The 24,984-nt window shown below is 52.6% G+C and overlaps 1 protein-coding gene across 1 annotated transcript in view; it reads right to left on the bottom strand.

Annotated features, from left to right (window-relative positions):
• Window positions 1–24,984, bottom strand: part of LOC140410329 (sodium/potassium-transporting ATPase subunit alpha-2) — a 725,899-nt gene that overhangs the window by 188,320 nt on the left and 512,595 nt on the right. Inside the window, exon 10 of the mRNA XM_072498323.1 lies at window positions 5,895–6,004. Within this exon, the coding sequence (XP_072354424.1) occupies window positions 5,895–6,004 (110 nt within the window). The remainder of the gene's footprint in view (window positions 1–5,894; window positions 6,005–24,984) is intronic.

Below are 24,984 nucleotides of genomic sequence, written 5' to 3'. Positions count from 1 at the left end.
TCTTTTTTCTTTCTCATTTTGTTATTGATATTTTATGAAAACCTTTAATAAAAATTATTTTTTTAAAAAGAGAGTGGGAGAGAGTGAGAGAGAGAGAGAGACAGAGAGTGAGAGAGAGAGAGACAGAGAGAGAGAGAGGGACAGAGAGTGAGAGAGAGAGGGACAGAGAGTGAGGGAGAGAGGGACTGAGAGAGAGAGAGAGAGAGGGACAGAGAGAGAGAGAGAGAGGGACTGAGAGAGAGAGAGAGGGACTGAGAGAGAGAGAGAGAGAGAGGGACTGAGAGAGAGAGAGAGAGAGGGACACAGAGAGAGAGAGAGAGAGAGGGACTGAGAGAGAGACAGAGAGAGAGAGAGAGACAGAGAGAGAGAGAGAGACAGAGAGAGAGAGAGAGACAGAGAGAGAGAGAGAGACAGAGAGAGAGAGAGAGACAGAGAGAGAGAGAGAGACAGAGAGAGAGAGAGAGACAGAGTGAGAGAGAGAGGGACAGAGAGTGAGAGAGAGAGGGACTGAGAGTGAGAGAGAGAGGGACTGAGAGAGAGAGAGAGAGACAGAGAGTGAGAGAGAGTGAGAGAGAGAGAGACAGAGAGTGAGAGAGATGTGGTGTTGGGTGCTCTGGTGCACAGATGAGCCAACACAGTTGTATGTGGTACAACTCTATTTTATTATAACTCTTATAATACAGTTCGTTCTGGATACTCTGCACGTGCTGTCTCCCTGAGTGTGTTTGGCAATAGATGTGTCCTGGTTCTCCTCTGCAGCTAATACTGACCACCGGGGGTCGTGTCTGTGCTTTTATATCTTTCTGTCATTGGTTGTGGTGTTGTGTGTTCTGATTTGTCTGTTGGTGTGTCTATCATGATGTGTGTGTTTGAATATCATGACATCCCCCCTTTTTACAAAGATAAGTGCCTACGTGGTTATAAATATAATTGTGTCGTGAGTGCATCTAAGAGTGTGTGTGTGTGTGTTATGTACAGCGTGTGTTTATGACGTAACTATTTACATGGGGCGATGTCGGGTGCGTCACACTAACAAGGTTGTACCATAACAAAACTTGGATGCGAGAGAAAAAAAAAACTTGAACATTGGTCCGGTCAGACGATATCTGGAACAATAAACAACAACAGGTTATAATACAGAAGTGTTTGACTTTTTGAACGTATGAACAGCGTTATAAGTCCAGTCTAATGGGTGACCGCCTCAAGAATGGGCTGGTCCTCAAGCCGGTTCAGCTGTGGAGATTTGGGGTCACACTGGTTCACCTTGGACTGTTGGAGGTGATGCTGTTGCCAAAGTCTCTACTTTACCATTTGTTGTACTTCGTGCAGTGCTTGGTTTTTCCATTCGTGCAAATATAACATTCAACATCTTTGTTAGTGGTGCCCTGGCTGTGGTTTGGTTCTGGTCGCGATGGAAGGGGCATGATCCGTGGCATCTCCACGAAGTCATCCTTGGGAACCAGTGGAGGATCCGGCGTGTGCGTACGGTGCAGTTGCGAGCGTGGAAGGCGGCACAAAGCCCGCTGATTGCGCCTACGCACCAATCCATCCGCCCTGCATGCCAGGAACAAGGTGGAGTCTGTTTTCTTTTTATGTTTGTGGTGGACGGCATCTTGTAGCCGATGGGTCGTTGCCATCGAAGTAGCACCATCACTAATATCATGCAAGGCGATGACTGTGCCAGATGTGGAAGTTGGCCGAGACCGTGTACGCTGGTTCCGGCCACCTGCTGTGCCGGAAGGGCGACTCCGCAGAGAAACGTCTCTCGCCTTGGAGAGAGAATTGTTGCTCGCATCAACGTCTGGCGATGGCGCGAATTGGTGTGTCCATCTTGGACCGCCGGTGCTGGTTGCCACTGCCGACCCAGTGGGACTGCCACGCGATCCATTCCCTGTCGCCGTGGCATCTGCCGTCACCCTGAGCGTGCCATCACCGAGGCCGCGACACCGCCCGTCCGGAGCAAGGTCTGGCGTGCGCAAATCAGAGTCGGCGCTTGGCTGCTCCCCATCTGGAGTCCGGTCTGCCTTCCGTCGATGCCCCCCGTCCGGAGTCCCAACAGGTTCACTGGAGGCAGCCGAGATTCCCTGAAGCTGCACTTCTGGAGTCGGAACATGCAGGAATGCGCCAACCAGTGGAGAGGCTCGAGCCATCGAGGGTGGAAGCGGTGCGCCGCCACCGCAGTCGTCAGTGGTCCCACCGTGATCGTCGAGTGCCTCGGTACGCACTAGGCGAGGTCTGTCACCTTGCACCTTTTGCATAGGAAGTGGGATGCTGTCGTCACTCGTCTCACATCCCGTGGATAGATCGTCATTAGCAGCTTGCTGTTCACTAGGGTTGGGTAAATTGTCAGAGTTTTCATCTGGTGGTGCACACCATGTCGGTGGACTGTCATTGTCTTGCCATTGTCCTTCATTTGGGCTTTTCTTCTTTGGAACTTTAAATCTTCCCCCAGACATTGCAGAACCTTGTTTATTACCCCCAAATTCTCCCATATGTATGGTCTTGAATATAGGATCCACTGTTTCTATCGACATTGTACCATTTTCCAAAGAACATTCCGTTTCACTTTTCTTCTCAGGTACCTCATATGTAACTTTGTTTAATGTACATGCCTTCATGGTCTCTGGGTCTGATTTTGCTGGGACTGGCATGGTCACAGTCTCTCTTTTACTGTTCTCAATTGCCCACATTATACTCCCCATACATAACTGCTTAATCACTGGGGTTAGTGTGGTACAATGGATAATCGGGTCGACCTTATCTGCATCTTCACCATTAGTGGAAAGCACACTTGGTTCACTTGAAACTGCTGTGGGTTTTAAATTCGTTATCTGGCTACTCGATGTCGGTGTCCTCAGGATTCTTGCTCCAATGTTCTGCTCAATGGAGTCAGTGGAGTGTGTATAGGTTCAATGCAATTAATGTTCCCCTCAAGGTTTGAAGAGTCATTACTGACTAACTGCTGGTCTCCGAAGTTGGGATTTTGAGGCATTGTGTTGAAGGGAGACATTTGTCCCTGCTGTAGATATGATTCAGGTTGTGTTATTTCCATTACCTGAGGATCAATGTCTTGTCCATTTTTTTGATCCGTACTAAAACACTGGCAATTCTCAGTCTGCTCCTTCTGTGGCCGTGCAGCATTATTAATCTCTGTTCGGCTACAATGATCCTGAAGGTCAGCGCATAAACCTTTTTTCTTCGGGTTTGGACGAGGCGATTCCTTTGGCTTGTCTTCAGTTGGGCTTGAACAGTCTTCAGCGCTGTGCCCTTCATTGTAGCATGAGAGACCGTCATGGTCATGCTGCTGTGTAGTGGAGCATGGTAGGCTGTTATAGCCTTCTTGCTGTTCTCGTGAGCATGGCAGACTTGCATCGTCTGCCGCTGGTTGGTCAGGAGAGGTTGCTAGACCCTCATGGTCTTGTTCCTGCAAGGACTGCGCTCTGGAGTCTTGCGTTCCTTCCATCGTGGAGTCCGTCCACGAGCTCTCTGTGGAGGCTTGTGACACTGGAGTCACTTCTTGTTCGTGCAAGGACTGCGCTCTGGAGTCTTGCGTTGCTTCTATCGTGGAGGCTGTCCACGAGCTCTCTGTGGAGGCTTGTGACACTGGAGTCACTTCTTGTCCGTGCAAGGACTGCGCTCTGGAGTCTTGCATTTCTGCAATTGTGGAGTCTGTCCACGAGCTTGCTGTGGAAGCTTGTGACACTGGAGTCACTTCTGGTTCATGCGAGGACTGCACTCTGGAGTCTTGCATGTCTTCTTTCATAGAGTCGGGAACGTTGAGCGGGACGTGGACCACGCTCTGTGTGGCAGCAGGGCACTCTCCGTGTGCTTGCACCGCTCCCTGTCTGTTAATGTCAGGCTGCAGCATCATCCGGTACTGATAAGTTGGAACGTCATATCTGCTGGATTGAAGATCCTCAAATCCGAAAAATGAATCCGCATCTGCGTCGGATTCAATGTGGGGGCCGCCAATGTGCAACACGAAAGGTTCATCCGAGTCATAGCCATATAGGACCACGGAGCTATCATTGGGCTCGCGAGGTCCGGAAACACTGTAAAAATCGTCATCGAAGTATTCAAGGTCGGAATCATCGGCTTGTGCGTAGGTAACTGCTTGTCGGAGGGTTCTTCGGAGGTCAAATTCATCTCCTGGGTCAATTTGCGGCACTGTGCTGTCATTCCAGGTGAGGGAAGGTTGTTTTACAGCTTTAACAGATTTTTGTTTTTTTGATTTGGGACGTTTCCCTTTTAAATTGGTGCAGTCTGGGGCCTCTGACATCCTGACGCTCGGTATGTAGCATGTAGGAAGCGACTGCGCATGCTCAGATCGCTGTTCCTTTACCGATGGCCGTTTTCTTGACTGCGCATGCGCAGCATCTCGCGCATGCGCAAACGAAACTTCTGGTTCTGCGCACTTCTCGCGCAACTGTGCTAGCGTTATACCTTTAGCAAGATGGCCGCCGACCTCGACCCAGCCTTCTCTCAGGCCCGGGATTTCGGGCTCCGGGATCCCAGCCACGAGGTGAGTACTGCAGCTTTTCTTACCTTTAAGTGCCCATTGGATTGCGTATTCTTCACAGTACTTGGAGAATTTGCCCAGGACTGCCTGGTAATTGTACCTTTGCTGCCTCCTGAAGAACCTGAACCTTCTGAATATTTCTCTTGCCCTTGCACCGGCGACGGTGAGGAGAAATTCAATTTTTTCCCTATCATCCAGGTCTTTGAGTTCAGCTGCCACCAGGAACAATTCGAAATTTTGCCGGAATCGCCGCCAGTTTTCGTGGAGGTCGCCGTGGCACTGGAGCGCCTGCGGAACCGGGAGCTCGTACATCATGCCTGGGCACTGCTGGTTGTCTGTGTACACAGAGGTATGCCGGCAGGTATCGATCCACTCCTGTACCTTGTGGTGTTGGGTGCTCTGGTGCACAGATGAGTCAACACAGTTGTATGTGGTACAACTCTATTTTATTATAACTCTTATAATACAGTTCGTTCTGGATACTCTGCACGTGCTGTCTCCCTGAGTGTGTTTGGCAATAGATGTGTCCTGGTTCTCCTCTGCAGCTAATACTGACCACCGGGGGTCGTGTCTGTGCTTTTATATCTTTCTGTCATTGGTTGTGGTGTTGTGTGTTCTGATTTGTCTGTTGGTGTGTCTATCATGATGTGTGTGTTTGAATATCATGACAAGACAGAGAGTGAGAGAGAGAGAGACAGAGAGTGAGAGAGAGAGAGACAGAGAGTGAGAGAGAGAGAGACAGAGAGTGAGAGAGAGAGAGACAGAGAGTGAGAGAGAGAGAGACAGAGAGTGAGAGAGAGAGAGAGAGAGAGAGAGAGACAGAGAGAGAGACAGAGAGTGAGACAGAGAGTGAGACAGAGAGACAGAGACAGAGAGACAGAGAGAGACAGAGAGACACAGAGAGACACAGAGAGAGACAGAGAGAGACAGAGAGAGACAGAGAGAGACAGAGAGAGACAGAGAGAGACAGAGAGAGACAGAGAGAGACAGAGAGAGACAGAGAGAGACAGAGAGAGACAGAGAGAGACAGAGAGAGACAGAGAGAGACAGAGAGAGACAGAGAGAGACAGAGAGAGACAGAGAGAGACAGAGAGAGACAGAGAGAGACAGAGAGAGACAGAGAGAGACAGAGAGAGACAGAGAGAGACAGAGAGAGACAGAGAGAGACAGAGAGACGCGGAGGTGAAGCAGAGCGAATGAGACCGACGGAGAGAAATGCAAGTGTAGAGAGGTGGCGATCGAGACAAATAGAGAGCATAGGGATAGCGAGATTGATGGACAACGAGAGCCAGGCAGACCCGCTGCCACCACCTCTGCCACTTCCCCATCCTCCCCTCCCTTACACTCATCCCTCACGGGATCTGATGCCTCTCACCTTGGAGATGGAGATGTTTTCCTGTCCGGGTTTAAACACTGCCCTGTTACAGAGAGCAGCGATCCGGGAGAGAGCAGCCCAGGTCGGTGATGTCTTATCAAAAGCTGTGCCTGAAGGAGTGGGAGAGAGAAAGGTTACAGACAGTCGGAGTGTCCTGATGCCCTTCTCAGAGTTTCAGATCAGGCTGCATGCACAGTATGATCCCAGCAATCATCCACCCAGGTAACACACAGTTCTTACATAAAGCTGTGAAATAGTCCATTGCATCTCACTCAAATATCGATTACTGCTCCAGATATGGTCTAACTGAGAGATATGTAGACCAGAACTGTGCACAGTGCTCCCAGTGTGGTCTAACTGAGAGATATGGAGACCAGAACTGTGCACAGTGCTCCCAGTGTGGTCTAACCGAGGGATATGGAGACCAGAACTGTGCACAGTGCTCCCAGTGTGGTCTAACCGAGGGATATGGAGACCAGAACTGTGCAGTGCTCCAATTTTGCCTAATTGAGGGTTATGAAGACCAGAACTGAGCACGGTGCTCCAAATGTGGTCTAACCGAGGGATATGGAGATTAGAACTGAGCACAGTGCTCCCAGTGTGGTCTAACTGAGGGATATGGAGACCAGAACTGAGCACAGTGCTCCCAGTGTGGTTTAACCGAGGGATATGGAGACCAGAACTGTGCACAGTGCTCCCAGTGTGGTCTAACCGAGGGATATGGAGACCAGAACTGTACACAGTGCTCCCAGTGTGGTCTAACTGAGGGGGTATGGAGACCAGTACTGTGCACAGTGCTCCCAGTGTGGTCTAACCAAGGGATATGGAGACCAGAACTGTGCACAGTGCTCCCAATGTGGTCTAACCGAGGGGTATGGAGACCAGTACTGTGCACAGTGCTGCCAGTGTGGTCTAACCAAGGGATATGGAGACCAGAACTGTGCACAGTGCTCCCAGTCTGGTGTAACCGAGGGATATGGAGACCAGAACTATGCACAGTGCTCCCAGTGTGGTCTAACCGAGGGATATATAGACCAGAACTGTGCACAGTGCTCCCAGTGCGGTCCAACCGAGGGATATGGAGATTAGAACTGTGCACAGTGCTCGCAGTGTGGTCTAACCGAGGGATATGGAGATTAGAACTGTGCACAGTGCTCCCAGTGCGGTCCAATCGAGGGTTATGGAGACCAGAACTGTGCACGGTGCCCCAAATGTGGTCTAATTGAGGGATATGGAGACCTGGACTGTGCACAGTGCTCCCAGTGTGGTCTAACCGAGGGATATGGAGACCAGAACTGTACATAGCGCTCCCAGCGTGGTCTAACCGAGGGATATGGAGACCAGAACAGTACACAGTGCTCCTAGTGTGGTCTAATTGAGGGGTTTGGAGACGAGAACTGTACACCGTGCTCCCAGTGTGGTCTAACCGAGGGATATGGAGATTAGAACTGTGCACAGTGCTCCCAGTGTGGTCTAACCGAGGGGTATGGAGACCAGAACTATGCACAGTGATCCCAGTGTGGTCTAACCGAGGGATATGGAGACCAGAACTGAGCAGTGCTTCAATTTTGCCTAATCGAGGGTTATGGAGACCAGAACTGTGCACGGTGATCCAAATGTGGTTTAATTGAGGGATGTGGAGACCAGAATTGTGCACCGTGCTCCCAGTGTGGTCTAACCAAGGGATATGGAGACCAGAACTGTGCACAGTGCTCCCAGTGCGGTCGAACCGAGGGGTATGGAGAGCAGAACTGTACATAGCGCTCCCAGTGTGGTCTAACCGAGGGATATGGAGACCAGAACAGTGCACTGTGGTCCCAGTGTGGTCTAACCGAGGTATATGGAAATTAGAACTGTGCACAGTGCTTCCAGTGTGGCCTAACCGAGGGATATGGAGACCAGAACTGTGCACAGTGCTCCCAATGTGGTCTAACTGAGGGGTTTGGAGACGAGAACTGTACGCCGTGCTCCCAGTGTGGTCTAACCGAGGGATATGGAGACCAGAACTGTGCACAGTGCTCCCAGTGTGGTCTATCCGAGGGTATGGAGACCAGAACTGTACACAGTGCTCCCAGTGTGGTCGAACTGAGAGATATGGAGATCAGAACTGTACACAGTGCTCCCAGTGTGGTCTAACCGAGGGATATGGAGATTAGAACTGTGCACAGTGCTCCTAGTGTGGTCTAACCGAGGGGTATGGAGACCAGAACTGTGCACGGTGCTCCGTGTGGTCTAACCGAGGAATACGGAGACCAGAACTGTGCACAGTGCTCCCAGTGTGGTCTAACCGAGGGGCATGGAGTCCACTAATGTGCACAATGCTCCCATTGCGGTCTGACCAAGGGATATGGAGACCAGAACTGTGCACAGTGCTCCCAGTGTTGTGTAACCGAGGGATATGTAGACCAGAACTATGCACAGTGCTCCCAGTGTGGTCTAACCGAGGGATATGGAGACCAGAACTGTGCACAGTGCTCCCAGTGTGGTCGAACTGAGGGATATGGAGATCAGAACTGTACACAGTGCTCCCAGTGTGGTCTAACCGTGGGATATGGAGATTAGAACTGTGCACAGTGCTCCAAGTGTGCCCACTGGGGGATATGGAGATTAGAACTGTGCAGAGTGCTCCACGTGTGGTCCAACTGAGGGATATGGAGACCAGAACTGTGCACAGTGCTCACAGTGTGGTCTAACCGAGGGGTATGGAGACCAGAACTGTGCACATTGCTCCCAGTGTGGTCTAACCGAGGGATATGGAGACCAGAACTGTGCACAGTGCTCCCAGTGTGGTCTAACCGAGGGATATAGAGACCAGAACTGTGCACAGTGCTCCCAGTGTGGTCTAACCGAGGGATATGCAGACAAGATCTGTGCTCAGTGCTCCCAGTGTGGTCTGACTGAGGGATATGGAGACCAGAACTGTGCACAGTGCCCCCAGTGTGGTCTAACCGAGGGATATGGAGATTAGAACTGTGCACAGTGCTCCCAGTGTGGTCTAACCGAGGGATATGGAGACCAGAACTGTGCACAGTGCTCCCAGTGTGGTCTAACCGAGGGATATGGAGACCAGAACTGTGCACAGTGCTCCCAGTGTGGTTTAACCAAGGGATATGGAGACCAGAACTGTAAACAGTGCTCCCAGTGTGGTCTAACCGAGGGGTACGGAGACCAGAACTGTGCACAGTGCTCCCAGTTTGGTCTAACCAAGGGATATGGAGATTAGAACTGTGCACAGTGCTCCCAGTGTGGTCTAACCGAGGGATATGAAGTCCAGAACTGTGCACAGTGCTCCCAGTGTGGAGTAACTGAGGGATATGGAGATTAGAACTGTGCACAATGCTCCCAGTGTGGTCTAACCAAGGGATATGGAGATAAGAACTGTGCACAGTGCTCCCAGTGTGGTCTAACCGAGGGATATGGAGACCAGAACTGTGCACAGTGCTCCCAGTGTGGTCTAACCGAGGGATATGGAGACCAGAACTGTGCTCCCAGTGTGGTCTAACCAAGGGATATGGAGACCAGAACTGTGCACAGTGCTCCCAGTCTGGTGTAACCGAGGGATATGGAGACCAGAACTATGCACAGTGCTCCCAGTGTGGTCTAACCGAGGGATATGGAGACCAGAACTGTGCACAGTGCTCCCAGTGTGGTCTAACCGAGGGAAGTGGAGATTAGAACTGTGCACAGTGCTCCCAGTGTGGTCTAACCGAGGGATATGGAGACCAGAACTGTGCACAGTGCTCCCAGTGTGGTCTAACCGAGGGATATGGAGATTAGAACAGTGCCCAGTGCTCCCAGTGTGGTCTAACCGAGGGATATGGAGACCAGAACTGTGCACAGTGCTCCCAGTGTGGTCTAACCGAGGGATATGGAGACCAGAACTGTGCACAGTGCTCCCAGTGTGGTTTAACCAAGGGATATGGAGACCAGAACTGTAAACAGTGCTCCCAGTGTGGTCTAACCGAGGGGTATGGAGACCAGAACTGTGCACAGTGCTCCCAGTTTGGTCTAACCAAGGGATATGGAGATTAGAACTGTGCACAGTGCTCCCAGTGTGGTCTAACCGAGGGATATGAAGTCCAGAACTGTGCACAGTGCTCCCAGTGTGGAGTAACTGAGGGATATGGAGATTAGAACTGTGCACAATGCTCCCAGTGTGGTCTAACCAAGGGATATGGAGATAAGAACTGTGCACAGTGCTCCCAGTGTGGTCTAACCGAGGGATATGGAGACCAGAACTGTGCACAGTGCTCCCAGTGTGGTCTAACCGAGGGATATGGAGACCTGAACTGTGCTCCCAGTGTGGTCTAACCAAGGGATATGGAGACCAGAACTGTGCACAGTGCTCCCAGTCTGGTGTAACCGAGGGATATGGAGACCAGAACTATGCACAGTGCTCCCAGTGTGGTCTAACCGAGGGATATGGAGACCAGAACTGTACACAGTGCTCCCAGTGTGGTCTAACCGTGGGATATGGAGATTAGAACTGTGCACAGTGCTCCCAGTGTGGTCTAACCGAGGGGTATGGAGACCAGAACTGTGCACAATGCTCCCAGTGTGGTCTAACCGAGGGATATGGAGACTAGAACTGTGCACAGTGCTCCCAGTGTGGTCTAACCGAGGGATATGGAGATTAGAACTGTGCAGAGTTCTCCACGTGTGGTCCAACTGAGGGATATGGAGACCAGAACAGTGCACACTGCTCCAAGTGTGGTCTAACTGATGTATATGGAGACCAGAACTGTGCACAGTGCTCCCAGTGTGGTCTAACCGAGGGGTATGGAGACCAGAACTGTGCACATTGCTCCCAGTGTGGTCTAACCGAGGGATATGGAGACCAGAACTGTGCACAGTGCTCCCAGTGTGGTCTAACCGAGGGATATGCAGACAAGATCTGTGCTCAGTGCTCCCAGTGCGGTCTGACTGAGGGATATGGAGACCAGAACTGTGCACACTGCTCCCAGTGTGGTCTAACCGAGGGGTATGGAGACCAGAACTGTGCACGGTGCTCAAAGTGTGGTCTAACCGAGGGATATGGAGATTCGAACTGTGCACAGTGCTCCCAGTGTGGTCTAACCGAGGGATATGGAGATTAGAACAGTGCCCAGTGCTCCCAGTGTGGTCTAACCGAGGGATATGGAGACCAGAACTGTGCACAGTGCTCCCAGTGTGGTCTAACCGAGGGATATGGAGATTAAAACAGTGCACAGTGCTCCCAGTGCGGTCTAACCGAGGGATATGGAGATTAGAACTGTGCACAGTGCTCCAAGTGTGCCCACTGAGGGATATGGAGATTAGAACTGTGCACAGTGCTCACAGTGTGGTCTAACCGAGGGGTATGGAGACCAGAACTGTGCACATTGCTCCCAGTGTGGTCTAACCGAGGGATATGGAGACCAGAACTGTGCACAGTGCTCCCAGTGTGGTCTAACCGAGGGATATAGAGACCAGAACTGTGCACAGTGCTCCCAGTGTGGTTTAACCAAGGGATATGGAGACCAGACTGTAAACAGTGCTCCCAGTGTGGTCTAACCGAGGGGTATGGAGACCAGAACTGTGCACAGTGATCCCAGTTTGGTCTAACCAAGGGATATGGAGATTAGAGCTGTGCACAGTGCTCCCAGTGTGGTCTAACCGAGGGATATGAAGTCCAGAACTGTGCACAGTGCTCCCAGTGTGGAGTAACTGAGGGATATGGAGATTAGAACTGTGCACAATGCTCCCAGTGTGGTCTAACCAAGGGATATGGAGATAAGAACTGTGCACAGTGCTCCCAGTGTGGTCTAACCGAGGGATATGGAGACCAGAACTGTGCACAGTGCTCCCAGTATGGTCTAACCGAGGGATATGGAGACCAGAACTGTGCTCCCAGTGTGGTCTAACCAAGGGATATGGAGACCAGAACTGTGCACAGTGCTCCCAGTCTGGTGTAACCGAGGGATATGGAGACCAGAACTATGCACAGTGCTCCCAGTGTGGTCGAACCGAGGGATATGGAGACCAGAACTGTGCACAGTGCTCCCAGTGTGGTCTAACCGAGGGAAGTGGAGATTAGAACTGTGCACAGTGCTCCCAGTGTGGTCTAACCGAGGGATATGGAGACCAGAACTGTGCACAGTGCTCCCAGTGTGGTCTAACCGAGGGATATGGAGATGAGAACAGTGCCCAGTGCTCCCAGTGTGGTCTAACCGAGGGGTATGGAGACCAGAACTGTGCACAGTGCTCCCAGTTTGGTCTAACCAAGGGATATGGAGATTAGAACTGTGCACAGTGCTCCCAGCGTGGTCTAACCGAGGGATATGAAGTCCAGAACTGTGCACAGTGCTCCCAGTGTGGAGTAACTGAGGGATATGGAGATTAGAACTGTGCACTGTGCTCCCAGTGTGGTCTAACTGAGGGATATGGAGATAAGAACTGTGCACAGTGCTCCCAGTGTGGTCTAACCGAGGGATATGGAGACCAGAACTGTGCACAGTGCTCCCAGTGTGGTCTAACCGAGGGATATGGAGACCAGAACTGTGCACAGTGCTCCCAGTGTGGTCTAACCGAGGGATATGGAGACCAGAACTGTGCACAATGCTCCCAGTGTGGTCTAACCAAGGGATATGGAGATAAGAACTGTGCACAGTGCTCCCAGTGTGGTCTAACCGAGGGATATGGAGACCAGAACTGTGCACAGTGCTCCCAGTGTGGTCTAACCGAGGGATATGGAGACCAGAACTGTGCTCCCAGTGTGGTCTAACCAAGGGATATGGAGACCAGAACTGTGCACAGTGCTCCCAGTCTGGTGTAACCGAGGGATATGGAGACCAGAACTATGCACAGTGCTCCCAGTGTGGTCTAACCGAGGGATATGGAGACCAGAACTGTGCACAGTGCTCCCAGTGTGGTCTAACCGAGGGAAGTGGAGATTAGAACTGTGCACAGTGCTCCCAGTGTGGTCTAACCGAGGGATATGGAGACCAGAACTGAGCAGTGCTTCAATTTTGCCTAATCGAGGGTTATCGAGACCAGAACTGTGCACGGTGCTCCAAATGTGGTTTAATTGAGGGATATGGAGACCAGAATTGTGCACCGTGCTCCCAGTGTGGTCTAACCGAGGGATATGGAGACCAGAACTGTGCACAGTGCTCCCAGTGTGGTTTAACCAAGGGATATGGAGACCAGAACTGTAAACAGTGCTCCCAGTGTGGTCTAACCGACGGGTATGGAGACCAGAACTGTACATAGTGCTCCCAATGTGGTCTAACCGAGGGATATGGAGACGAGAACAGTGCACAGTGCTCCTAGTGTGGTCTAACTGAGGGGTTTGGAGACGAGAACTGTACACCGTGCTCCCAGTGTGGTCTAACCGAGGGATATGGAGACCAGAACTGTACACAGTGCTCCCAGTGTGGTCGAACTGAGGGATATGGAGATCAGAATTGTACACAGTGCTCCCAGTGTGGTCTAACCGAGGGATATGGAGATTAGAACTGCGCACACTGCTCCCAGTGTGGTCTAACCGAGGGATATGGAGATTAGAACAGTGCCCAGTGCTCCCAGTGTGGTCTAACCGAGGGATATGGAGACCAGAACTGTGCACAGTGCTCCCGGTGTGGTCTAACCGAGGGATAAAGAGACCAGAACTGTGCACAGTGATCCCAGTGCGGTCCAACCGAGGGATATGGAGATTAAAACTGTGCACAGTGCTCCCAGTGTGGCCTAACCGAGGGATATGGAGACCAGAACTGTGCACAGTGCTCCCAGTGTGGTCTAACCGAGGGATATGGAGACCAGAACAGTGCAGTGCTCCAATTTTGCTTAATCGAGGGTTATGGAGACCAGAACTGTGCACGGTGCTCCAAATGTGGTCTAATTGAGGGATATGGAGACCTGAACTGTGCACAGTGCTGCCAGTGTGGTCTAACCGAGGGATATGGAGACCAGAACTGTGCACAGTGCTCCCAGTCTGGTCTAACCGAGGGATATGGAGACCAGAACTGAGCAGTGCTTCAATTTTGCCTAATCGAGGGTGATCGAGACCAGAACTGTGCACGGTGCTCCAAATGTGGTCTAATTGAGGGATATGGAGACCAGAATTGTGCACAGTGCTCCCAGTGTGGTCTAACCGAGGCATATGGAGACCAGAGCTGTGCACAGTGCTCCCAGTGTGGTCTAACTGAGGGGTTTGGAGACGAGAACTGTACACCGTGCTCCCAGTGTGGTCTTACCGAGGGATATGGAGACCAGAACTGTGCACAGAGCTCCCAGTGTGGTCTAACTGAGGGATATGGAGATCAGAACTGTACACAGTGCTCCCAGTGTGGTCTAACCGAGGGATATGGAGACCAGAACAGTGCACAGTGCTCCTAGTGTGGTCTAACTGAGGGGTTTGGAGACGAGAACTGTACACCGTGCTCCCTGTGTGGTCTTACCGAGGGATATGGAGACCAGAACTGTGCACAGAGCTCCCAGTGTGGTCTAACCGAGGGGTATGGAGACCAGAACTGTACACAGTGCTCCCAGTGTGGTCGAACTGAGGGATATGGAGATCAGAACTGTACACAGTGCTCCCAGTGTGGTCTAACCGAGGGATATGGAGATTAGAACTGTGCACAGTGCTCCCAGTGTGGTCTAACCGAGGGGTATGGAGACCAGAACTGTGCACGGTGCTCCGTGTGGTCTAACCGATGAATACGGAGACGAGAACTGTGCACAGTGCTCCCAGTGTGGTCTAACCGAGGGGCATGGAGACCAGAACTGTGCACAGTGCTCCCAGTGTGGTCGAACTGAGCGATATGATGATCAGAACTGTACACAGTGCTCCCAGTGTGGTCTAACCGAGGGATATGGAGATTAGAACTGTGCACAGTGCTCCCAGTGTGGTCTAACCGAGGGATTATGGAGATTAGAACTGTGCACAGTGCTCCCAGCGTGGTCTGACTGAGGGATATGGAGCCCAGAACTGTGCACAGTGCTCCCATTGTGGTCTAACCGAGGGATATGGAGACCAGAACTGTGCACACTGCTCACAGTGTGGTCTAACTGATGGATATGGAGACCAGAACTGTGCACAGTGCTCCCAGTGTGGTCTAACCGAGGGGTATGGAGACCAGAACTGTGCACATTGCTCCCAGTGTGGTCTAACCGAGGGATATGGAGACCAGAACTGTGCACAGTGCTCCCAGTGTGGTCTAACCGAGGGATATAGAGACCAGAACTGTGCACAGTGATCCCAGTGTGGTCTAACCGAGGGATATGCAGACAAGATCTGTGCTCAGTGCTCCCAGTGTGGTCTAACCGAGGGATATGGAGACCAGAACTGTGCACAGTGCTCCCAGTGTGGTCTAACCGAGGGATATAGAGACCAGAACTGTGCACAGTGATCCCAGTGTGGTCTAACCGAGGGATATGCAGACAAGATCTGTGCTCAGTGCTCCCAGTGTGGTCTGACTGAGGGATATGGAGACCAGTCCTGTGCACAATGCACCCATTGTGGTCTAACCGAGGGATATGGAGACCAGAACTTTGCACACTGCTCCCCGTGTGGTCTACCCGAGGGATATAGAGACCAGAACTGTGCACAGTGCTCCCAGTGTAGTCTAACCGAGGGGTATGGAGACCAGAACTGTGCACAGTGCTCCCAGTTTGGTCTAACTGGGAGGCCATAGAAGGCAGAGGGTAGCAATGGAGGGATGCTTTTCTAATTGGAGGGCTGTGACCAGTGGTGTTCCACAGGGATCAGTGCTGGGACCTTTGCTCTTTGTAGTATATATAAATGATTGAGGAAAATGTAACTGGTCTGATTAGTAAGTTTGCAGACGACACAAAGGTTGTTGGAATTGCGGATAGCGATGAGGACTGTCTGAGGATACAGCAGGATTTAGATTGTCTGGAGACTTGGGCGGAGAGATGGCAGATGGAGTTTAATCCGGACAAATGTGAGGTAATGCATTTTGGAAGGTCTAATGCAGGTAGGGAATATACAGTGAATGGTAGAACCCTCAAGAGTATTGAAAGTCAAAGAGATCTAGGAGTACAGGTCCACAGGTCATTGAAAGGGGCAACACAGGTCGAGAAGGTAGTCAAGAAGGCATACGGCATGCTTGCCTTCATTGGCCGGGGCATTGAGTATAAGAATTGGCAAGTCATGTTGCAGCTGTATAGGACCTTAGTTAGGCCACACTTGGAGTATAGTGTTCAATTCTGGTCACCACACTACCAGAAGGATGTGGAGGCTTTAGAGCGCAGCAGAAGAGATTTCCCAGAACGTTGCCTGGTATGGAGGGCATGAGCTATGAGGAGCGGTTGAATAAACTTAGTTTGTTCTCACTGGAACAAAGGAGGTTGAGGGGCGACCTGATAGAGGTATACAAAATTATGAGGGGCATAGACAGAGTGGATAGTCAGAGGCTTTTCCCCAGGGTAGAGGGGTCAATTACTAGGGGGCATAGGTTTAAGGTGAGAGGGGCAAGGTTTAGAGTAGATGTACGAGGCACGTTTTTTACGCAGAGGGTAGTGGGTGCCTGGAACTCGCTGCCGGAGGAGGTAGTGGAAGCAGGGACGATAGGGACATTTAAGGGGCATCTTGACAAATATATGAATAGGATGGGAATAGAAGGATACGGACCCAGGAAGTGTAGAAGATTGTAGTTTAGTCAGGCAGTATGGTCGGCACGGGCTTGGAGGGCCGAAGTGCCTGTTCCTGTGCTGTACATTTCTTTGTTCTTTGTAACCGAGGGATATGGAGATTAGAACTGTGCACAGTGCCCCCAGTGTGGTCTAACCGAGGGATATGGAGATCAGAACTGTGCACAGTGCTCCCAGTGTGGTCTAACCAAGGGATATGGAGATAAGAACTGTGCACAGTGCTCCCAGTGTGGTCTAACCGAGGGATATAGAGACCAGAACTGTGCACAGTGCTCACAGTGTGGTCTAACTGAGGGATATTGTGACCAGAACTGTGCACAGTGCTCCCAGTGTGGTCTAACCGAGGGATATGAAGATTAGAACTGTGCACAGTGCTCCCAATGTGGTCTAACCAAGGGATATGCAGATTAGAACTGTGCACAGTGCCCCCAGTGTGGTCTAACCGAGGGATATGGAGATCAGAACTGTGCGCAGTGCTGCCAGTGTGGTCTAACCAAGGGATATGGAGATAAGAACTGTGCACAGTGCTCCCAGTGTGGTCTAACCGAGGGATATGGAGACCAGAACTGTGCACAGCGCTCCCAGTGTGGTCTAATCGAGGAATATAGAGACCAGAACTGTACACAGTGCTCCCAGTGTGGTGCAACCGAGGGATATGGAGATTAGAACTGTGCACAGTGCTCCCAGCATGGTCTAACCAAGGGATATGAAGATTAGAACTGTGCACAGTGCTCCCAGTGCGGTCTAACCGAGGGATATGGAGACCAGAACTGTGCACAATGCTCCCAGTGTTGTCTAACTGAGGGATATCGAGAACAGAACTGTGCACAGTGCTCCCAGTGTGGTCTAACCGAGGGATATGGAGACCAGAACTGTGCACAGTGCTCCCAGTGTGGTCTAACCAAGGGATATAGAGACCAGAACTGTGCACAGTGCTCACAGTGTGGTCTAACTGAGGGATATTGTGACCAGAACTGTGCACAGTGCTCCCAGTGTGGTCTAACCGAGGGATATGGAGATTAGAACTGTGCACAGTGCTCCAAGTGTGGTCCAACTGAGGGATATGGAGATCAGAACTGTGCACAGTGCTCCCAGTGTGGTCTAACCGATGTGTATGGAGACCAGAACTGTGTACAGTGCTCCCAGTGTGGTCTAACCAAGGGATATGGAGATTAGAACTGTGCACAGTGCTCCCAGTGTGGTCTAACCGAGGGATATGGAGACCACAACTGTGCACAGTGCTCCCAGTGTGGTCTAACCGAGGGATATGGAGACCAGAACTGTGCACAGTGCTCCCAGTGTGGTCTAACTGATGGATATGGAGACCAGAACTGTGCACAGTGCTCCCAGTGTGGTCTAACCGAGGGCTATGGAGACCAGAACTGTACACAGTGCTCCCAGTGTGGTCCAACCGAGGGATATGGAGATTAGAACTGTGCACAGTGCTCCCAGTGTGGTGTAACCGAGGGTTATGGAGACCAGAACTGTGCACAGTGCTCCCAGTGTGGTCTAACCGAGGGATATGGAGATTAGAACTGTGCACAGTGCTCCAAGTGTGGTCCAACTGAGGGATATGGAGATCAGAACTGTGCACAGTGCTCCCAGTGTGGTCTAACCGATGTGTATGGAGACCAGAACTGTGTACAGTGCTCCCAGTGTGGTCTAACCAAGGGATATGGAGATTAGAACTGTGCACAGTGCTCCCAGTGTGGTCTAACCGAGGGATATGGAGACCACAACTGTGCACAGTGCTCCCAGTGTGGTCTAACCGAGGGATATGGAGACCAGAACTGTGCACAGTGCTCCCAGTGTGGTCTAACTGATGGATATGGAGACCAGAACTGTGCACAGTGCTCCCAGTGTGGTCTAACCGAGGGCTATGGAGACCAGAACTGTACACAGTGCTCCCAGTGTGGTCCAACCGAGGGATATGGAGATTAGAACTGTGCACAGTGCTCCCAGTGTGGTGTAACCGAGGGTTATGGAGACCAGAACTGTGCACAGTGCTCCCAGTGTGGTCTAACCGAGGGATATGGAGTTTAGAATTGTGCACAGTGCTCCCAGTGTGGTCTAACTGAGGGATATGGAGACCAGAACTGTGCACAGTGCTCCCAGTGTGGTCTAACCGAGGGATATGGAGACCAGAACTGTGCACAGTGCTCCAAGTGTGGTCTGAAAGATATGGAGACCAAAACTGTGCACACATTTGGTTAGTTCACACTCACTCCTGCTCTCACTAACACATACATGTTCATGCACGATCAAACCCACTCACATACTCCTACAGAGTGTGCACCTCCACAAGCATGCACAAACGCGATCACTCCCACACGTACTGAAACACATACAGGACACTGACAGACAAATACAGGGCGGAATTCTATCACCTTACCACCTCTGCCTCCTCTCGCCCCCTCAACGAGCTTACCTCCCCCTCCCCCTTCCCCCCACTGACTCACCACTGGCCTCTCCACCGTTACCCCTCTGACTGGTTACCTGGACGTCCCCTCCTCTACCTCCCTAGAACCCCCTGCCACGCTCCTGGACTCCCGGCATTTAGGCTCCCCGACTACTTGCAGTGCCAGCCCTGTCCACTGTAGCTTCTGGCGCTGCAGGGACTAGAGACTGGCCGGCAGCTCTCAGAGGCAGGATGTTACCTGGCTGGGGCCAGACACTATTAATGGGGGGTGTTCCATCCTTACTGTTTGAATGGTGGGGAGAGGCATGGGTGAGAGGCATGTGGTAAACCACTGTAGTATATAATATGTGTATTGCGGTAAACGGCTACTGTATTACATGTAATGTGGTAAACCACTGCCTGTGGCTCCTCCCCTCGGGCTCGGTATAAAGGTGGCTGGTCTCCGCCGCTGCCCCAGTTCGGGATCCGAGGTCAGGACGCTTTCTGTTTAGTTTATTAAAGCCTCAGTTACGTTCACTACTCGTCTTGTGTTCATTGATGGCATATCAATTTAATAAACTAAACATCTAAGATGAATTCATCGCTCAAGCCTGACCGCCTGGATTGGACCCACAGGCAGCCAACGCCACTGCGACATTCGAGCTCTGGCTAAGCTGCTTCGAAGCGTACCTCAGATCCTCCACCGAAGACTTCACCGACCTCCAAAAGAAGCAGATCCTCAACGCACGGGTGAGCCCGCAAGTTTTCCTTCTCATCAGGGACGCCCCCTTGTACACGGAGGCGATAATGCTGCTGAAGGGACAATATGTAAAGTCTGTAAAAGAGGTGTACGCTAGGCAACTTCTCGCTACGAGACGACAACGCCCTGGGGAATTACTAGCCGAATTCCTGCATGCCTTGCGGGTACTTGGCCGGAATTATGATTGCCAGGCGGTATCGACTACCCAACTCGCGGTGCTGTTGATCAGGGACGCTTATGTTGCAGGCATGAAATCGAACTACATCCGCCAGCGATTGCTAGAAGGGGGTACACGCGGCCTCTCAGACTGTGCAGCTCTCAAACTCGCTGGAGGTGGCCTTCCAGAACATGGAGGCCTACACCTCCGACCACGCGGCACCCTCGTGGACCTCGTGGGCGCCGCCATCATCCGACCAGAGTGCGGCGCAAGCCTGTGCCACACAGCAGCCGCCAACGCCAGAAGCCCAAAGTGCTACTTTTGCGGCAATGGTAATCATCCCAGACAACGCTGCCCTGCACGGAACGCGACTTGAAACGGGTGTGGGAGGAAGGGCCACTTTGCGAAAGCCGGCCAGGCCCGATCTCTCCCTAAAACTCCTAGGCCCAGCAATGCTGCCTGCTGCCTGTCGGGGCCACCCCCAGCTGCCGCGCCACCCGCCACGCGTGACCCATGGGGCCGCCATCTTTAACGCCATCTTGTACTCCACCCACCACGTGCGACCCATGGGGGCTGCCATCTTTGACGCCATCTCCAATGCCACCCGCGAATCATGGGGGCCGCCATCTTGGGACCACTCTGCAGCCTCCCGGGAACCCTGCTCACCCGGTCATACGCTGGCCGCCGCTACCTCCGACCGGCCTACCCATCACCTTCTGAAGCTTGCCTCCATCACGCTCGACCAGTCCCGGCCTCATCACCTCACAAAATCGACGATCACCGTCCGGATCAACGGGCACGAGACGGCCTGCCTTTTCGACTCCAGGAGCACAGACAGCTTCATACACCCAGATACGGTAAGGTGCTACTCCCTCCCAATCTTACCCGCGACCCAGCGATGCACGATCAATTGCACAAAGACTAAAGTTGGGTACAACTGTGACTTTATTACAGTCAGATGCGAGGCCTCCTGCTGCAGCTGGCGAAATGGCAGGGCACTGGAGGTCATGCCTATTTATACAGTTCTCCGTAGGCGGAGCCAGCCGGCAGGAGCTACCGGCGAACTTGTAGTGCAGGTCCTACCTTACATCTCCTATTACAGTGGTTCACCACACCCAGAAAATCTCCCTGGCTTCCGGATCCCATGCAGTAGAAATCCGGGGGTACTGTGTCGCGACCCTTACTGTACAAGGCGTAGAGTACACTAACTTCAAACTCTACGTCCTTCCCCATCTCTGCACTGCCCTATTACTGGGGCTCGACTTCCAGTGCCATCTCCAAAGCCTTACTTTAAAGTTTGGCGGACCCCTGCCCCCCTCACCGTCTGTAACCTCGCGACCCTTAAGGTCGCCCCACCCTCGCTCTTCGCTAACCTCACCCCAGACTGTAAGCCCGTCGCTACTAGGAGCAGACGATACAGTGCCCGGGACAGGGTCTTTATCAGGTCGGAGGTCCAGCAACTCCTACGAAAGGGGATCATTGAGGCTAGTACCAGCCCCTGGAGAGCCCAAGTGGTGGTCAGCAAGACTGGGGAGAAACACCGGATGATCATTGATTACAGTCAGACCATCAACCGGTACATGCAGTTCGATGCACACCCCTTCCCCCGCATATCTGACATGGTCAACCAGGTTGCGCAGTATTGAGTCTTCTCCACAGTTGACTAGAAGTCCACGTACCACCAGCTCCCTATCCACCCGGAGGACCACCAATACACTGCCTTCGAGGCAGATGGCCGCCTCTACCACTTCCTCAGGGACCCCTTCGGCATCACCAATGGGGTCTCGGTCTTCCAACGAGAAATGGACCGAATGGTTGACCAGTACGGGCTGCGGGCCACGTTCCCGTACTTAGATAATGTCACCATCTGCGGCCACGACCAGCAGGACCATGCCGAAAACCTCCGGCACTTCCTCCACACCGCTAAACTCCTGAACCTCACCTACAATAAGGAGAAATGTGTTTTCCGCACAACCCGCCTAGCCATCCTTGGCTATGTTGTGGAAAACTGAGTCCTAGTGCCCGACCCTGACCGCATGCACCACCTCCTGGAACTCCCCCTCCCCCACTGCCCCAAGGCCCTGAAGAGATGCCTGTGGTTCTTCTCTTAATATGCCCAGTGGGTCCCCAATTATGCGGACAAGTCCCGCCCACTTACTAAATCCACCGTTTTTTCCCCTGACGGCTGAGGCCCGCCTGGCCTTCAATCGCACCAAGGCAGACATTGCCAAAGCCGCGATGCACGCTGTGGACGAGTCCATTCCGTTCCAGGTGGAGAGCAATGCATCGGACTTTGCTCTGGCCGCTACCCTCAACCAGGCGGGCAGGCCCGTGGCTTTCTTCTCCCGTACCCTCCATGCCTCCGAAGTTCGACTCTTCTCCGTCGAAAAGGAAGCCCAAGCCATTGTGGAAGCTGTGCGACATTGGAGGCATTACCTGGCCGGCAGGCGATTCACTCTCCTCACTGACCAACGGTCGGTTGCCTTCATGTTTAATAACACACAGCGGGGCAAGATCAAGAATGACAAGATTCTGAGGTGTACGATCGAGCTCTCCACCTACAGCTACAATATCTTGTACCGACCGGGGAAGCTCAATGAGCCCCCAGATGCCCTATCCCGCGGTACATGTGCCAGCGCACAAGTAGACCGACTTCGGGCCCTCCACAATGACCTCTGTCACCTGTTTTTTTCACTTTATCAAGGCTCGCAACCTGCCTTATTCCATTGAGGAGGTCAGCACCATGACCAGGGACTGCCAGGTCTGAAAACCGCACTTCTGTCAGCCAGGCAGAAACGTGGCCCGCGGCCCGTACTGGTCAACCATTCGGTCCATTTCTCGTTGGAAAACCGAGACCCCATTGGTGACGCTGAAGGGGACCCTGAGGAAGCACCTGGTAAAGGCCTCTCACCCTTTTGAACGCCTCAGCATCGATTTCAAAGGGCCCCTCCTCTCCACTGACCGTAACGTGTACTTCCTCAACATTGTTGATGAATACTCAAGATTTTCCTTTACCATCCCATGCTCTGACATGACCTCTGCCACCGTCATCAAGGCCCTGCACAGTCTTTTCACCTTGTTTGGGTTCCCCGCCTACATCCATAGCGATCGGGGTTCCTCCTTCATGAGCGACGAGTTGCGTCAGTTCCTGCTCAGCAAGGGCATCGCCTCCAGCAGGACGACCAGCTACAACCCCCGGGGGAACAGACAGGTGGCGAGGGAGAACGCGACGGTCTGGAAGGCCGTCCTACTGGCCCTACGGTCTAGGAGTCTCCCGCTGGCAGGAGGTCCTTCCCGATGCACCCCACTCCATCCGGTCGCTCCTGTGTACAGCCACCAACGAGACCCCTCACAAACGTATGTTTGCCTTCCCCAGGAAGTCCACGTCCGGGGTCTCGCTCCCGTCCTGGCTGACAGTCCCAGGGCCCGTCCTCCTCCGGAAGCATGCGAGGAGCCATAAATCAGATCCCCTGGTCGAGAAGGTCCTGCTCCTCCATGCCAACCCACAAGATGCCTACGTGGCACATCAGGACGGGCGGCAGGACACAGTCTCCCTTCGGGATTTGGCACCTGCAGGTTCCCCAGCGACCATCACCACCACCCCCGACCCTACACCGTCTCCCCCCACCTCGCCCCACCTACCTCAAGATCTGGCACCCGCAGGCCCACCGGCGACCATCACCACCACCCCCGCCCACACACCGCCCCCCCTCCACCGACTCAACAACTGGGTGAAGAAGAGGACAACACGCTCCCGGACGCGCAGGTCTCGACACTGGTGCCCACACCACAGCCGGGACTGAGGCAATCAGGGCGGAAGGTCTTGGCCCCCGACAGACTTGATGTGTAAGTCCACTTCACCCCCCACTGGACTCTTTTTTTTTTTTAAACAGGGGGTGAATGTGGTAAACCACTGAAGTGTATAATATGTGTATTGTGGTAAACGGCTACTGTATTATATGTAATGTGGTAAACCACTACCCAATGGCTCCTCCTCCCCTCGGGCCCGGTACAAAGGTGGCTGGTCTCTGCTTCTGATCCAGTTCGGGATCAGAGACCAGAGGCTTTCTGTTCAGTTTATTAAAGCCTCAGGTACATTCACTACTCGTCGAGTGTTCATTGATGGCACATCAAGGCATAAAATTGGTGCGGGATTCACCGAGTCCGTGATTGACACTCGGGTGGTTCACAAACTGCAGCTACACACACTCATCCCAGCCAACAAGATGGCACTGGTTATGCAGGAGCGCGCCTATTCAGCTGATTGGTCGGCTGGGGCCAGTATGTACATAAGGGGGTGTCGTGGAGGGTCACTTATATGACCTGTGGTCCTAAGGTCACAGTGGGCTGTTAGCAGCGTGCACAGCAGCATGGCACACTCTCTGTCACACAGGCACATTCTCTGTCACACAGGCACATTCTCTGTCACACAGGCACACACTCTGTCACACAGGCACATTCTCTGTCACACAGGCACACACTCTCTCACACAGGCACACTCTCTCTCACACAGGCACACTCTCTCACACAGGCACATTCTCTGTCACACAGGCACACACACTCTCACACAGGCACACTCACTGTCACGCAGGCACACACTCTTTCACACAGGCAGACTCTCACACAGACACACTCTCTGTCACACAGGCAGACTCTCTCTCACACAGGCACACTCACTGTCACACAGGCACACTCTCTGTCACACAGGCACACTCTCTGTCACGCAGGCACACTCTCTGTCACACAGGCACACTCTCTCCCACTCAGACACACTCTCTGTCACACAGGCAGACTCTCTCTCACACAGGCACACTCACTGTCACACAGGCACACTCTGTCACGCAGGCACACTCTCTGTCACACAGGCACACTCTCTCTCACACAGACACACTCTCTGTCACGCAGGCACACTCTCTGTCACGCAGGCACACTCTCTGTCACGCAGGCATATTCTTTCACACACAGGCACACTCTCTGTCATGCAGGCACACTCTCTGTCGCACAGGCACACTCTGCGACACAGGCACACCCTCTGTCACACAGGCACACTCTCTTCACACAGGCACACTCTCTGTCACACAGGCACACTCTCTGTTACACAGGCATACTCTTTCACACACAGGAATACTCTCTCACGCAGGCA

This window comes from Scyliorhinus torazame, chromosome 4, assembly GCF_047496885.1.
Source record: "Scyliorhinus torazame isolate Kashiwa2021f chromosome 4, sScyTor2.1, whole genome shotgun sequence".
Taxonomy (NCBI): Eukaryota; Metazoa; Chordata; class Chondrichthyes; order Carcharhiniformes; family Scyliorhinidae; genus Scyliorhinus; species Scyliorhinus torazame.
This window is presented reverse-complemented; position numbering and strand designations above follow the sequence as displayed.